This window comes from Rana temporaria, chromosome 2, assembly GCF_905171775.1.
Source record: "Rana temporaria chromosome 2, aRanTem1.1, whole genome shotgun sequence".
Classification (NCBI taxonomy): Eukaryota; Metazoa; Chordata; class Amphibia; order Anura; family Ranidae; genus Rana; species Rana temporaria.
In genome coordinates, this window is record NC_053490.1 from 5,035,256 (window position 1) to 5,051,570 (window position 16,315).

At 51.6% G+C, this 16,315-nt stretch overlaps 1 protein-coding gene across 6 annotated transcripts in view; it reads left to right on the forward strand.

Annotated features, from left to right (window-relative positions):
* ARAP1 (ArfGAP with RhoGAP domain, ankyrin repeat and PH domain 1) overlaps positions 1 to 16,315 on the forward strand; it is a 279,811-nt gene that overhangs the window by 79,792 nt on the left and 183,704 nt on the right. For all 6 annotated transcript variants that reach the window (XM_040339771.1, XM_040339774.1, XM_040339773.1 and 3 more), the window contains exon 3: positions 15,611 to 15,747. In XM_040339771.1, coding sequence (XP_040195705.1) covers positions 15,611 to 15,747 — 137 coding nt within the window. The remainder of the gene's footprint in view (positions 1 to 15,610; positions 15,748 to 16,315) is intronic.

Below are 16,315 nucleotides of genomic sequence, written 5' to 3' on the forward strand. Positions count from 1 at the left end.
TAACGTTCGCGGCGACACCTCACATGTGTGGTGTGAACAGCGTTTTCATATGTGGGCGGGACTTACGTATGCCTGCGAGCACGTTGTTAATTTTACTTACATTTTTTTTTATTTTGACACTTTAAAAAAAAAAAAAGATCACTTTTATTCCTATTACAGTAAAACCTTGGTTTGAGAGTGACTTGGTTTGAGAGCGTTTTGCAAGACAAGCAAAATGTTTTAATACATTTTGCCTTGATATACAAGCGATGTCTTGATATAAGAGTAGCGTCATGTCACCACTGAGTATAAAAGAGAAGAGAGGAGCCTCTAAGTGTAGCAATACGGTTACATGTAATGAAGGGACAACATTTAGCGACTTATTGCTACACTTAGAGGCTCTTCTCTTCTCTTTTATACCCTGTAAAAAAAATGCTTTGATATACAAGCGCTTTGGATTACAAGCATGTTTCTGGAACGAATTATAGTTGCAAACCAAGGTTTTACTGTACAAGGAATGTAAACATCCCCTGTAATAGGAATATGACATGACAGGTCCTCTTTACAGTGAGATATGAGGGGGGGGGAGCAAAGAGGACGCAGCATAGAAATGGACTTCCAGTAAATGTGACATCAATTTTACTGATAATACTCCTCACCTTCCTCTTCTCTTCTCTCCTCTGACTGTATGATGAGCTCAGCGATGGGAACAGGAAGTGCTGGCGACGCATTTCATCATCAATGTAATACAAAGTGTTTATGGGAACCCCTCATAATGGGCACAGCGGGTGTACAGACCCGAGAACTCAGCACAGGGATGGTGGGAACCCCTCATAATGGGCACAGCGGGTGTACAGACCCGGGAACTCAGCACAGGGATGGTGGGAACCCTTCATAATGGGCACAGCGGGTGTACAGACCCGGGAACTCAGCACAGGGATGGTTGGAACCCCTCATAATGGGGCACAGCGGGTGTACAGACCCGGGAACTCAGCACAGGGATGGTGGGAACCCCTCATAATGGGGCACAGCGGGTGTACAGACCCGGGAACTCAGCACAGGGATGGTGGGAACCCCTCATAATGGGCACAGCGGGTGTACAGACCCGGGAACTCAGCACAGGGATGGTGGGAACCCCTCATAATGGGCACAGCGGGTGTACAGACCCCAGAACTCAGCACAGGGATGGTGGGAACCCCTCATAATGGGCACAGCGGGTGTACAGACCCGGGAACTCAGCACAGGGATGGTGGGATCCCCTCATAATGGGCACAGCTGGTGTACAGACCCGGGAACTCAGCACAGGGATGGTGGGAACCCCTCATAATGGGCACAGCTGGTGTACAGACCCGGGAACTCAGCACAGGGATGGTGGGAAACTGCCATTCCACTCCTTGTCAGTGAAGGGTGTGGTTGCTGGTTCCTTTGCTCCTGTGCTCCAGAGACCAGGGGCTGGAGTGACTTCTCTTCCCCAGGAGGGATGCTGGATCCTGGGGAAGAGCCGGGCGGGGCCCCCCTGGATAGGCCTGTGGAAGATTCTGGGCCTACCCAAAGGAAAGATGAGTCCCTGTCAGCCTTCAGACAGAGGACTGTCAGTAAGTTGAAGCGGATTGAGAAGGAGGAGGAGAAATTGATGGTTTTGATGGCCGAGTTCAGAAAGAAAAAACAGATCTGTGCTAAAGTATACAGTAAGAAAAGACCGGCTCTGAGGCCTGAGCTGAAGGACCTGGAACAAGCTGTGAGGAAACAGAAGGATTTGCTGTATTCTCTGAAGGAGAAGAGCGGAATATTTAAAAAAATATATAAGAATGAGGAGCGATTTAATCGCATGAGAAGAGGAGCCGCTTCATGCATGGAGGATGGGGAAGCCAGCGAGGAGATGCAGGTGCAGGCACCTCTGACATTCGCTGAGCCCTCTGCCCCCTTCACACCCCAGCAATGTGGAATGTCTCAGGAGGGTGAAGGTCCTGCCATGCTGGGTTTCATAACCAAGTTGGAATCCCCTCCAGATGCGGTTTCCCCGGATGGTGATGTCAAGATGGACGCCGTTTCTAGTCCTGTGGAGAGAGCAAGATCCACCATGGAGTCTGCAGCAGCTGAGGGAAGCTCTGATCCCAGCCATAAAATCGCACAGGTGACAACCCAGCAAGCAGGTACAGTGTGTGTGCAGGATGGTGGTGGGAACTTTATTAATGACAATAAGCTTGCTGAGGGTTGTAGTGCTGCAGGCAGTCAGCCCATAGACAATGTACAGCATACACCTGATAAAAACTGCCAGTCTGCGGAGAGGTCCATGGACAATACAGTGACTTTGCCTGGACCAGGCACAGCGGCTGTACCTGCGAATGATGGAGGAGATGCTGGGTGCAGTAGTGCCACAACTCAGCAGAAGTCTGCATTGGACAGGACTGGAGCTGTGTGTACAGAGCGGGGGGAGGGGGTGGGTCCTGCCTCTGCTAATACAATCCCAGCTGAATCAGACGCTTTGCCGGCAGGTTTGAATGTGTCTAAGGACAAGTCTGCAAATGCTGGGGGTGGAAGGAAATCCTATGCTGGTGTTGCTGCTGCAGGATCTGGGAAGGGGGAACAAGCAGGGAAGGAGCATGGGAATGGGTTGTCTTCCTCCCTGTTTAAAAGGAGGAATGTTGTGCAGCTGAGGTGGGAAGGCGGTGGAATCCCCCCACATAGGAGGGCGGTGGTAGATAAGATTCTACAGATGGGGTTCACGCCCGCAGATATCTTCGCCCTGATCAGTCCGGCAGGTTCCTATGAGTATGATTTGTCCTTTCTCCGCCCGGAGTCTTTGGACATATTTTGGGAGAAATATGAACACGTGTGTAGGGGCCTGCCGGACTGGAAGGGGCTCATGCCCAAACTTGTCTCCCGCCAGCCCCTCATTAAAGTGGTCACGATTCTGGTCCGTAATGAGTCCATACCACCGGGGGATCTATGTATATGGCTGAGGAGGTATGGAGACGTCCTGGGCCCCCTAAAGAAGATTCTGGATGATCGGGGAATATGGACGGGGGGATGGTCTGCTCAGTTGAAACTAAAAGTCATTGACCATGTCGTCCAACATCTGCCATCCTCGGCTTTCCTGGGGAGGGACAGGCTGACCATCTTCTATCCGGGCCAACCAAAGCTCTGCAATAAATGTGGAGACAAGAGTCACCTTGCGTCCTCCTGTCCAGTGATGAAGTGCTCTCTGTGCCAGGGTATAGGACATCTGGCTAAGGATTGTAACCTCATAAGGTGCAATCTGTGCAATGCGGTGGGGCATCCTTATAGCCAGTGTCCTGAGGCAATGCACAATAAGCCTGAGCTCATGAGGGAGTTCTTCCGCCTGGACATGGAGGATGCTCGGAGCTCAACAGCTGGAGGGCCTGTGAGTCCATCTGAGTCTGTGCCAATTCCCAATGTGTCCGTGGTGCCCCAGACTGTGCCAATTCCCAATGTGTCCGTGGTGCCCCAGTCAGTGGTGCCCCAGACTGTGCCAATTCCCAATGTGTCCGTGGTGCCCCAGTCTGTGCCAATTCCCAATGTGTCCGTGGTGCCCCAGACTGTGCCAATTCCCAATGTGTCAGTGTCTTCCCAGTCTGTAGGTAAGGTGTCAGTTGCAGAGAATGTGTCCAATCCTTCTGTGTCTTCTAAAATTGCAGAGGCAGCAAGAGGTGCTGGTGCATCAGGTGCGGTGCCAGTCCCCCTCCCTCGATGCTGCAGGGTTCCTGTTAAGGATCGTGGGGTGCAGAGGAGTGGGGAGGATGGTGAAGAGGCTGGCCTGGGGGTAGATAAGGGAAGGGAGTATGGGGGGGAGGGGGGTGAAGGGTGTGGGGAGGCTGCTGACTCCGGGTTGTCCAAGGATGATATGGAGTGGTTGGAGGATAAAAGGAGGAGAGGCAAAAAGAAGGGGAAAAAAGGAGGTACAGTTACCTTAAGTCCTGAGGTTTTGCCTTTGGCGAATACATTTACGGTACTGTCTGAGGATGACTATGAATGGGACTCGTTCAGTTCTGCATCCTCTATGGATGAAGAGTGCCAGGGTGCCACGAAGCGCGCTGGTTCTCCAGGGAGAGGGAGTAGCCAGGCTGAGAAACGGCCTCAGCCACCTTAATGGCAGTTCCCACTCACTTTATATAAAAGGTGACATGCATGGTGATGCTCTTTAGTCTGGCTCTCCCGTAGGGATTATGTTGTGCGCAATTTGGTTTGCACCGTTTATTATGTTCTTGTGTTTGTTTCTGTTTTGTATAGTCATATTCAATTGTTTTGTAAATATGTTTTATTTATTATGGTTTTATTGGATATAAGTTGTTGTTTGTAAGATTTTTTCAATAAACAAAATTAACCCCTCATAATGGGCACAGCGGGTGTACAGACCCGGGAACTCAGCACAGGGATGGTGGGAACCCTTCATAATGGGCACAGCGGGTGTACAGACCCGGGAACTCAGCACAGGGATGGTGGGAACCCCTCATAATGGGGCACAGCGGGTGTACAGACCCGGGAACTCAGCACAGGGATGGTGGGAACCCCTCATAATGGGCACAGCGGGTGTACAGACCCGGGAACTCAGCACAGGGATGGTGGGAACCCCTCATAATGGGCACAGCGGGTGTACAGACCCGGGAACTCAGCACAGGGATGGTGGGAACCCCTCATAATGGGCACAGCGGGTGTACAGACCCGGGAACTCAGCACAGGGATGGTGGGAACCCCTCATAATGGGCACAGCGGGTGTACAGACCCGGGAACTCAGCACAGGGATGGTGGGAAACTGCCATTCCACTCCTTGTCAGTGAAGGGTGTGGTTGCTGGTTCCTTTGCTCCTGTGCTCCAGAGACCAGGGGCTAGAGTGGCTTCTCTGCCCCAGGAGGGATGCTGGATCCTGGGGAAGAGCCGGGCGGGGCCCCCCTGGATAGGCCTGTGGAAGATTCTGGGCCTACCCAAAGGAAAGATGAGTCCCTGTCAGCCTCCAGACAGAGGACTGTCAGTAAGTTGAAGCGGATTGAGAAGGAGGAGGAGAAATTGATGGTTTTGATGGCCGAGTTCAGAAAGAAAAAACAGATCTGTGCTAAAGTATACAGCAAGAAAAGACCGGCTCTGAGGCCTGAGCTGAAGGACCTGGAACAAGCTGTGAGGAAACAGAAGGATTTGCTGTATTCTCTGAAGGAGAAGAGCGGAATATTTAAAAAAATATATAAGAATGAGGAGCGATTTAATCGCATGAGAAGTGGAGCCGCTTCATGCATGGAGGATGGGGAAGCCAGCGAGGAGATGCAGGTGCAGGCACCTCTGACATTCGCTGAGCCCTCTGCCCCCTTCACACCCCAGCAATGTGGAATGTCTCAGGAGGGTGAAGGTCCTGCCATGCTGGATTTCATAACCAAGTTGGAATCCCCTCCAGGTGCAGTTTCCCCGGATGGTGATGTCAAGATGGACGCCGTTTCTAGTCCTGTGGAGAGAGCAAGATCCACCATGGAGTCTGCAGCAGCTGAGGGAAGCTCTGATCCCAGCCATAAAGTCGCACAGGTGACAACCCAGCAAGCAGGTACAGTGTGTGTGCAGGATGGTGGTGGGAACTTTATTAATGACAATAAGCTTGCTGAGGGTTGTAGTGCTGCAGGCAGTCAGCCCATAGACAATGTACAGCATACACCTGATAAAAACTGCCAGTCTGCGGAGAGGTCCATGGACAATACAGTGACTTTGCCTGGACCAGGCACAGCGGCTGTACCTGCGAATGATGGAGGAGATGCTGGGTGCAGTAGTGCCACAACTCCCCAGAAGTCTGCATTGGACAGGACTGGAGCTGTGTGTACAGAGCGGGGGGAGGGGGTGGGTCCTGCCTCTGCTAATACAATCCAAGCTGAATCAGACGCTTTGCCGGCAGGTGTGACTGTGTCTAAGGACAGGACTGTGAATACTGGGGGTGGAAGGAAATCCTATGCTGGTGTTGCTGCTGCTGGATCTGGGAAGGGGGAACAAGCAGGGAAGGAGCATGGGAATGGGTTGTCTTCCTCCCTGTTTAAAAGGAGGAATGTTGTGCAGCTGAGGTGGGAAGGCGGTGGAATCCCCCCACATAGGAGGGCGGTGGTGGATAAGATTCTACAGATGGGGTTCACGCCCGCAGATATCTTCGCCCTGATCAGTCCGGCAGGTTCCTATGAGTATGATTTGTCCTTTCTCCGTCCGGAGTCTTTGGACATTTTTTGGGAGAAATATGAACGTGTGTGTAGGGGCCTGCCGGACTGGAAGGGGCTCATGCCCAAACTTGTCTCCCGCCAGCCACTCATTAAAGTGGTCACGATTCTGGTCCGCAATGAGTCCATACCACCGGGGGATCTATGTATATGGCTGAGGAGGTATGGAGACGTCCTGGGCCCCCTAAAGAAGATTCTGGATGACCGGGGAATATGGACGGGGGGATGGTCTGCTCAGTTAAAACTAAAAGTCATTGACCATGTCGTCCAGCATCTGCCATCCTCAGCTTTCCTGGGGAGGGACAGGCTGACCATCTTCTATCCAGGCCAGCCAAAGCTCTGCAATAAATGTGGAGACAAGAGTCACCTTGCGTCCTCCTGTCCAGTGATGAAGTGCTCTCTGTGCCAGGGTATAGGACATCTGGCTAAGGATTGTAACCTCATAAGGTGCAATCTGTGCAATGCGGTGGGGCATCCTTATAGCCAGTGTCCTGAGGCAATGCACAATAAGCCTGAGCTCATGAGGGAATTCTTCCGCCTGGACATGGAGGATGCTCGGAGCTCAACAGCTGGAGGGCCTGTGAGTCCATCTGAGTCTGTGCCAATTCCCAATGTGTCCGTGGTGCCCCAGACTGTGCCAATTCCCAATGTGTCCGTGGTGCCCCAGACTGTGCCAATTCCCAATGTGTCAGTGTCTTCCCAGTCTGTAAGTAAGGTGTCAGTTGCAGAGAATGTGTCCAATCCTTCTGTGTCTTCTAAAATTGCAGAGGCAGCAAGAGGTGCTGGTGCATCAGGTGCGGTGCCAGTCCCCCTCCCTCGATGCTGCAGGGTTCCTGTTAAGGATCGTGGGGTGCAGAGGAGTGGGGAGGATGGTGAAGAGGCTGGCCTGGGGGTAGATAAGGGAAGGGAGTATGGGGGGGAGGGGGGTGAAGGGTGTGGGGAGGCTGCTGACTCCGGGTTGTCCAAGGATGATATGGAGTGGTTGGAGGATAAAAGGAGGAGAGGCAAAAAGAAGGGGAAAAAAGGAGGTACAGTTACCTTAAGTCCTGAGGTTTTGCCTTTGGCGAATAAATTTACGGTACTGTCTGAGGATGACTATGAATGGGACTCGTTCAGTTCTGCATCCTCTATGGATGAAGAGTGCCAGGGTGCAACGAAGCGCGCTGGTTCTCCAGGGAGAGGGAGTAGCCAGGCTGAGAAACGGCCTCAGCCACCTTAATGGCAGTTCCCACTCACTTTATATAAAAGGTGACATGCATGGTGATGCTCTTTAGTCTGGCTCTCCCGTAGGGATTATGTTGTGCGCAATTTGGTTTGCACCGTTTATTATGTTCTTGTGTTTGTTTCTGTTTTGTATAGTCATATTCAATTGTTTTGTAAATATGTTTTATTTATTATGGTTTTATTGGATATAAGTTGTTGTTTGTAAGATTTTTTCAATAAACAAAATTAACCCCTCATAATGGGCACAGCGGGTGTACAGACCCGGGAACTCAGCACAGGGATGGTGGGAACCCTTCATAATGGGCACAGCGGGTGTACAGACCCGGGAACTCAGCACAGGGATGGTGGGAACCCCTCATAATGGGGCACAGCGGGTGTACAGACCCGGGAACTCAGCACAGGGATGGTGGGAACCCCTCAAAATGGGCACAGCGGGTGTACAGACCCGGGAACTCAGCACAGGGATGGTGGGAACCCCTCATAATGGGCACAGCGGGTGTACAGACCCGGGAACTCAGCACAGGGATGGTGGGAACCCCTCATAATGGGCACAGCGGGTGTACAGACCCGGGAACTCAGCACAGGGATGGTGGGAACCCCTCATAATGGGCACAGCGGGTGTACAGACCCGGGAACTCAGCACAGGGATGGTGGGAAACTGCCATTCCACTCCTTGTCAGTGAAGGGTGTGGTTGCTGGTTCCTTTGCTCCTGTGCTCCAGAGACCAGGGGCTAGAGTGGCTTCTCTGCCCCAGGAGGGATGCTGGATCCTGGGGAAGAGCCGGGCGGGGCCCCCCTGGATAGGCCTGTGGAAGATTCTGGGCCTACCCAAAGGAAAGATGAGTCCCTGTCAGCCTCCAGACAGAGGACTGTCAGTAAGTTGAAGCGGATTGAGAAGGAGGAGGAGAAATTGATGGTTTTGATGGCCGAGTTCAGAAAGAAAAAACAGATCTGTGCTAAAGTATACAGTAAGAAAAGACCGGCTCTGAGGCCTGAGCTGAAGGACCTGGAACAAGCTGTAAGGAAACAGAAGGATTTGCTGTATTCTCTGAAGGAGAAGAGCGGAATATTTAAAAAAATATATAAGAATGAGGAGCGATTTAATCGCATGAGAAGAGGAGCCGCTTCATGCTTGGAGGATGGGGAAGCCAGCGAGGAGATGCAGGTACAGGCACCTCTGACATTCGCTGAGCCCTCTGCCCCCTTCACACCCCAGCAATGTGGAATGTCTCAGGAGGGTGAAGGTCCTGCCATGCTGGGTTTTATAACCAAGTTGGAATCCCCTCCAGATGCGGCTTCCCAGGATGGTGATGTCAAGATGGACGCCGTTTCCAATCCTGTGGAGAGAGCAAGATCCACCATGGAGTCTGCAGCAGCTGAGGGAAGCTCTGATCCCAGCCATAAAGTCGCACAGGTGACAACCCAGCAAGCAGGTACAGTGTGTGTGCAGGATGGTGGTGGGAACTTTATTAATGACAATAAGCTTGCTGAGAGTTGTAGTGCTGCAGGCAGTCAGCCCATAGACAATGTACAGCCTACACCTGATAACTGCCAGTCTGCGGAGAGGTCCATGGACAATACAGTGACTTTGCCTGGACCAGGCACAGCGGCTGTACCTGTGAATGATGGAGGAGATGCTGGGTGCAGTGGTGCCACAACTCTGCAGAAGTCTGCATTGGACAGGACTGGAGCTGTGTGTACAGAGCGGGGGGAGGGGGTGGGTCCTGCCTCTGCTAATACAATCCCAGCTGAATCAGACGCTTTGCCGGCAGGTGTGACTGTGTCTAAGGACAGGACTGCAAGTGCTGGGGGTGGAAGGAAATCCTATGCTGGTGTTGCTGCTGCAGGATCTGGGAAGGGGGAACAAGCAGGGAAGGAGCATGGGAATGGGTTGTCTTCCTCCCTGTTTAAAAGGAGGAATGTTGTGCAGCTGAGGTGGGAAGGCGGTGGAATCCCCCCACACAGGAGGGCGGTGGTGGATAAGATTCTACAGATGGGGTTCACGCCCGCAGATATCTTCGCCCTGATCAGTCCGGCAGGTTCCTATGAGTATGATTTGTCCTTTCTCCGCCCGGAGTCTTTGGACATTTTTTGGGAGAAATATGAACACGTGTGTAGGGGCCTGCCGGACTGGAAGGGGCTCATGCCCAAACTTGTCTCCCGCCAGCCCCTCATTAAAGTGGTCACGATTCTGGTCCGCAATGAGTCCATACCACCGGGGGATCTATGTATATGGCTGAGGAGGTATGGAGACGTCCTGGGCCCCCTAAAGAAGATTCTGGATGATCGGGGAATATGGACGGGGGGATGGTCTGCTCAGTTGAAACTAAAAGTCATTGACCATGTCGTCCAGCATCTGCCATCCTCAGCTTTCCTGGGGAGGGACAGGCTGACCATCTTCTATCCAGGCCAACCAAAGCTCTGCAATAAATGTGGAGACAAGAGTCACCTTGCGTCCTCCTGTCCAGTGATGAAGTGCTCTCTGTGCCAGGGTATAGGACATCTGGCTAAGGATTGTAACCTCATAAGGTGCAATCTGTGCAATGCAGTGGGGCATCCTTATAGCCAGTGTCCTGAGGCAATGCACAATAAGCCTGAGCTCATGAGGGAGTTCTTCCGCCTGGACATGGAGGATGCTCGGAGCTCAACAGCTGGAGGGCCTGTGAGTCCATCTGAGTCTGTGCCAATTCCCAATGTGTCCGTGGTGCCCCAGACTGTGCCAATTCCCAATGTGTCCGTGGTGCCCCAGACTGTGCCAATTCCCAATGTGTCAGTGTCTTCCCAGTCTGTAAGTAAGGTGTCAGTTGCAGAGAATGTGTCCAATCCTTCTGTGTCTTCTAAAATTGCAGAGGCAGCAAGAGGTGCTGGTGCATCAGGTGCGGTGCCAGTCCCCCTCCCTCGATGCTGCAGGGTTCCTGTTAAGGATCGTGGGGTGCAGAGGAGTGGGGAGGATGGTGAAGAGGCTGGCCTGGGGGTAGATAAGGGAAGGGAGTATGGGGGGGAGGGGGGTGAAGGGTGTGGGGAGGATGGTGACTCCGGGTTGTCCAAGGATGATATGGAGTGGTTGGAGGATAAAAGGAGGAGAGGCAAAAAGAAGGGGAAAAAAGGAGGTACAGTTACCTTAAGTCCTGAGGTTTTGCCTTTGGCGAATAAATTTACGGTACTGTCTGAGGATGACTATGAATGGGACTCGTTCAGTTCTGCATCCTCTATGGATGAAGAGTGCCAGGGTGCAACGAAGCGCGCTGGTTCTCCAGGGAGAGGGAGGAGCCAGGCTGAGAAACAGCCTCAGCCACCTTAATGGCAGTTCCCACTCACTTTATATAAAAGGTGACATGCATGGTGATGCTCTTTAGTCTGGCTATCCCGTAGGGATTATGTTGTGCGCAATTTGGTTTGCACCGTTTATTATGTTCTTGTGTTTGTTTCTGTTTTGTATAGTCATATTCAATTGTTTTGTAAATATGTTTTATTTATTATGGTTTTATTGGATATAAGTTGTTGTTTGTAAGATTTTTTCAATAAACAAAATTAACCCCTCATAATGGGCACAGCGGGTGTACAGACCCGGGAACTCAGCACAGGGATGGTGGGAACCCCTCATAATGGGCACAGCGGGTGTACAGACCCGGGAACTCAGCACAGGGATGGTGGAAACCCCTCATAATGGGCACAGCGGGTGTACAGACCCGGGAACTCAGCACAGGGATGGTGGGAAGCCCTCATAATGGGCACAGCGGGTGTACAGACCCGGGAACTCAGCACAGGGATGGTGGGAACCTCTCATAATGGGCACAGCGGGTGTACAGACCCGGGAACTCAGCACAGGGATGGTGGAAACCCCTCATAATGGGCACAGCGGGTGTACAGACCCGGGAACTCAGCACAGGGATGGTGGGAACTCCTCATAATGGGCACAGCGGGTGTACAGACCCGGGAACTCAGCACAGGGATGGTGGGAACCCCTCATATTGGGCACAGCGGGTGTACAGACCCAGGAACTCAGCACAGGGATGGTGAGAACCCGTCATAATGGGCACAGCGGGTGTACAGACCCAGGTGTAGACTTGTATCTGATCACGCCTGAGCTCAGGACAGGAAAGGGTGTAACATTCAGGCCTATGAGTGAGAAAAATATAGGAAGTTGCAGTATCTCATGTGACCAGTAGGTGGGGCTCTACATCCAGTTTATTCTTCTAATCTAGAGACTGAGCAGATCTGGGAAGTCCTCATATCACTGATTGCTGTTCAGAGGGAGAACTGTCAGTGTTTGGTAACTGTCAGTATAGACAGGGAGATGGAGGAGGAGGGGAGGGGAATGGGAAACTGAATCAGAGAGGAGCACAGAAGAGATTTTCCTGGGAATTTTATCATTTTGGCAAAAAGTGAAAATGGAAACTTTATTGCTCAGAAGTGGCGACAGTTTGTCTTTTCTCTCCACTTCTTATAAATGGAGCCTGACCTCCTGACCCCTGCCTGACCTCCTGACCTCCTGACCCCTGCCTGACCTCCTGACCTCCTGACCCCTGCCTGACCTCTTGTGTGGAGCTTCACAGGGTGTTATAATGCTTTGGCAATGGTCTTCTTCTACCATGTGGACTACATGTCCCCCCCCCCCAATGGTCATTGGCCTGTGGGTGATGGGCAGTATGGGGATGGGTATAGGTGATGGTGGAGGAGCACTGCGCTATAATGACATTAATATCATAGGCTGCACTCTCAGTGATGTCACCGGTCTCTAGTGAAGGGATAGGCTACATTCTCAGTGATGTCACCGCTCTCTAGTGAAGGGATAGGCTGCACTCTCAGTGATGTCACCGCTCTCTAGTGAATGGATAGGCTGCATTCTCAGTGATGTCACCGCTCTCTAGTGATTGGATAGGCTGCATTCTCAGTGATGTCACCGCTCTCTAGTGAATGGATAGGCTGCATTCTCAGTGATGTCACCGCTCTCTAGTGAATGGATAGGCTGCATTCTCAGTGATGTCACCGCTCTCTAGTGAAGGGATAGGCTGCATTCTCAGTGACGTCACCGCTCTCTAGTGAATGGATAGGCTGCATTCTCAGTGATGTCACCGCTCTCTAGTGATTGGATAGGCTGCACTCTCAGTGATGTCACCGCTCTCTAGTGAATGGATAGGCTGCATTCTCAGTGATGTCACCGCTCTCTAGTGATTGGATAGGCTGCATTCTCAGTGATGTCACCGCTCTCTAGTGAATGGATAGGTGGCATTCTCAGTGATGTCACCGCTCTCTAGTGAATGGATAGGCTGCATTCTCAGTGATGTCACCGCTCTCTAGTGAAAGGATAGGCTGCATTCTCAGTGATGTCACCGCTCTCTAGTGAATGGATAGGTTGCATTCTCAGTGATGTCACCGCTCTCTAGTGAATGGATAGGCTCCATTCTCAGTGATGTCACCGCTCTCTAGTGAATGGATAGGCTGCATTCTCGGTGATGTCACCGCTCTCTAGTGAATGGATAGGCTGCATTCTCAGTGATGTCACTGCTCTCTAGTGAATGGATAGGCTGCATTCTCAGTGATGTCACCGGTCTCTAGTGAATGGATAGGCTGCATTCTCAGTGATGTCACCGCTCTCTAGTGAATGGATAGGCTGCATTCTCAGTGATGTCACCGCTCTCTAGTGATTGGATAGGCTGCATTCTGAGTGATGTCACCGCTCTCTAGTGAATGGATAGGCTGCATTCTCAGTGATGTCAGCGGTCTCTAGTGAATGGATAGGCTGCATTCTCAGTGATGTCACCGCTCTCTAGTGATTGGATAGGCTGCATTCTCAGTGATGTCACCGCTCTCTAGTGAATGGATAGGCTGCATTCTCAGTGATGTCACCGCTCTCTAGTGAAGGGATAGGCTGCATTCTCAGTGATGTCACCGCTCTCTAGTGAAGGGATAGGCTGCATTCTCAGTGATGTCACCGCTCTCTAGTGAATGAATAGGCTGCATTCTCAGTGATGTCACCGCTCTCTAGTGATTGGATAGGCTGCATTCTCAGTGATGTCACCGCTCTCTAGTGAATGGATAGGCTGCATTCTCAGTGATGTCACCGGTCTCTAGTGAATGGATAGGCTGCATTCTCAGTGATGTCACCGCTCTCTAGTGAATGGATAGGCTGCATTCTCAGTGATGTCACCGCTCTCTAGTGAATGGATAGGCTGCACCCTCAGTGATGTCACCGCTCTCTAGTGAATGGATAGGCTGCATTCTCAGTGATGTCACCGCTCTCTAGTGAAGGCATAGGCTGCATTCTCAGTGATGTCACCGCTCTCTAGTGAATGGATAGGCTGCATTCTCAGTGATGTCACCGCTCTCTAGTGAATGGATAGGCTGCACCCTCAGTGCAATTACCTTTGTAATATGGGCCCTGTGATGGTGTCACACTCCGTCGTGTTCTTGGGAAGGTCCGCGACGGTCTGCAGTCAGAAGGAGCGGTGACTTCAGCCCGCAGAATGAGTTGTGATCTTGTCCTCTTCCTGTCAGGAAGTCGGCTGCCGTCTGTTGTGTGTGAGATGACAGAACGACGATCTGCTGAGGACATGGAGGCTGAAAACCCGATTACATCGCTACACCATGGAGTTCGCTGTCAGTAACGGTAATGGACTGTGGGAGGGGCTTAAAGGTTCAGGAATTGGAGCTTCGATACGTATCCGATCACCGCCTTGGAGCAAATATTTCGTGTTAATCCCCGGCATTGCTGCCACTCATGGTTTACTATAAGATTGGTTCCCTATGGGGATGGAAGGTTGGGGGAGGAAGTCTCAGAAGATGCAGTTCCTGTGAAGTTCTGTGGTTTGCTCTTCAGGAGAGAGATGATTCTTAGAGGAAAGGAAACCTTCGACTGTCACATCTCACAAGCTGATTCCATTCCACCCTCACACACCTTTTCATCATCAATCTCTCAAACGGGAGAACTTCCCCATGACTGGTGGACTGAAGTTCCTGATCCCTCTATATAGATCTTTATATCACTAGAGGGGTCACCAGCAGGAGGAAGGGGGTCCTGATTCCTCTATATAGATCTTTATATCACTAGAGGGGTCACCAGCAGGAGGAAGGAGGTCCTGATTCCTCTATATAGATCTTTATATCACTAGAGGGGTCACCAGCAGGAGGAAGGGGGTCCTGATCCCTCTATATAGATCTTTATATCACTAGAGGGGTCACCAGCAGGAGGAAGGGGGTCCCGATTCCTCTATATAGATCTTTATATCACTAGAGGGGTCACCAGCAGGAGGAAGGGGGTCCTGATCCCTCTATATAGATCTTTATATCACTAGAGGGGTCTTTATCAGGAGGAAGGAGGTCCTGATTCCTCTATATAGATCTTTATATCACTAGAGGGGTCACCAGCAGGAGGAAGGAGGTCCTGATTCCTCTATATAGATCTTTATATCACTAGAGGGGTCACCAGCAGGATGAAGGGGGTCCTGATCCCTCTATATAGATCGTTATATCACTAGAGGGATCACCAGCAGGAGGAAGGAGGTCCTGATCCCTCTATATAGATCTTTATATCACTAGAGGGGTCACCAGCAGGAGGAAGGAGGTCCTGATTCCTCTATATAGATCGTTATATCACTAGAGGGATCACCAGCAGGAGGAAGGAGGTCCTGATCCCTCTATATAGATCTTTATATCACTAGAGGGATCACCAGCAGGAGGAAGGAGGTCCTGATTCCTCTATATAGATCTTTATATCACTAGAGGGGTCACCAGCAGGAGGAAGGAGGTCCTGATTCCTCTATATAGATCGTTATATCACTAGAGGGGTCACCAGCAGGAGGAAGGAGGTCCTGATTCCTCTATATAGATCTTTATATCACTAGAGGGGTCACCAGCAGGGGGAAGGAGGTCACCATTTGGAGAAGGAAAGTCATGTATTATATAGTATTGGTGTTGGTCTCTAGGTAAAAAATATCTCCTCAGGGAAGCCGACTCCACATGCAGATTATAGGGAGCCCGTTACTAATCTGTGGACTCCAGCGCCGTCATCTCGATCTTGGCTTCACTACCAGGTAATCCCGTGACCTGGGACTAGCATGCGACGAGTGAAGTCTGACAGATCTGCCTTTCCAAATACTTGAGTTTTTCCTAATATGTCAGGAATGAGAACGGCCGTTTAGTCTCTGAATTGTTTCTAAACTGATTGAATGAAATTTTTTACTCACGTTAAATGTTTTTCTCTTGCAGTCCAACACCAGCAACAGATGAAACAAAAGTTCCTGAAGATCCGCCGGTCTTTCCTTTGCTCTCTGTTCCGAAGCCGCTGCCTCGCGCGTTTCCTCGGGATCCGCCCTCCGCTCCTGTGCAGCCTCCGCCCCGTGACGGTAAGAGGAACCTTACGACGTGAACTTGCAGCTCGTTGAAAGTGCAGTGAGGCAGAGGCGTTGCTAGGGGGGTGCGGGGGGTGTGGTCCGCACTGGGTGACACCCGCTAGAGGGGTGACACCATCCAGTTTTTGTTTTTGTTTTTTTTTAGCTGACATGCCCAGCCTGCCCTGGGCAATCCCAGCCTGCCCTGTACCACCCCAGCCTGCTCTGTGCCACCCCAGCCTGCCCTGTACCACCCCAGCCTGCCCTGTATCACCCAGCCTGCCCTGTACCACCCCAGCCTGCCCTGTACCACCCCAAACAGCCCTATACCACCCCAGCCTGCCCTGTACCTCCCTAAACAGCCCTGTACCACCCCAGCCTGCCCTGTACCACCCAGCCTGCCCTGTACCACCCCAGCCTGCCCTGTACCACCCCAAACTTTCCCATGCCACCCTAACTTGCCCTGTGCCACCCTAACTTGCCCTGTACCACCCCAATCTGCCCTATGCCACCATAACCTGCCCTATACCACCCCAACCTGCCCAATGCCACCCTAACTTGCCCTGTACCACCCCAACCTTTC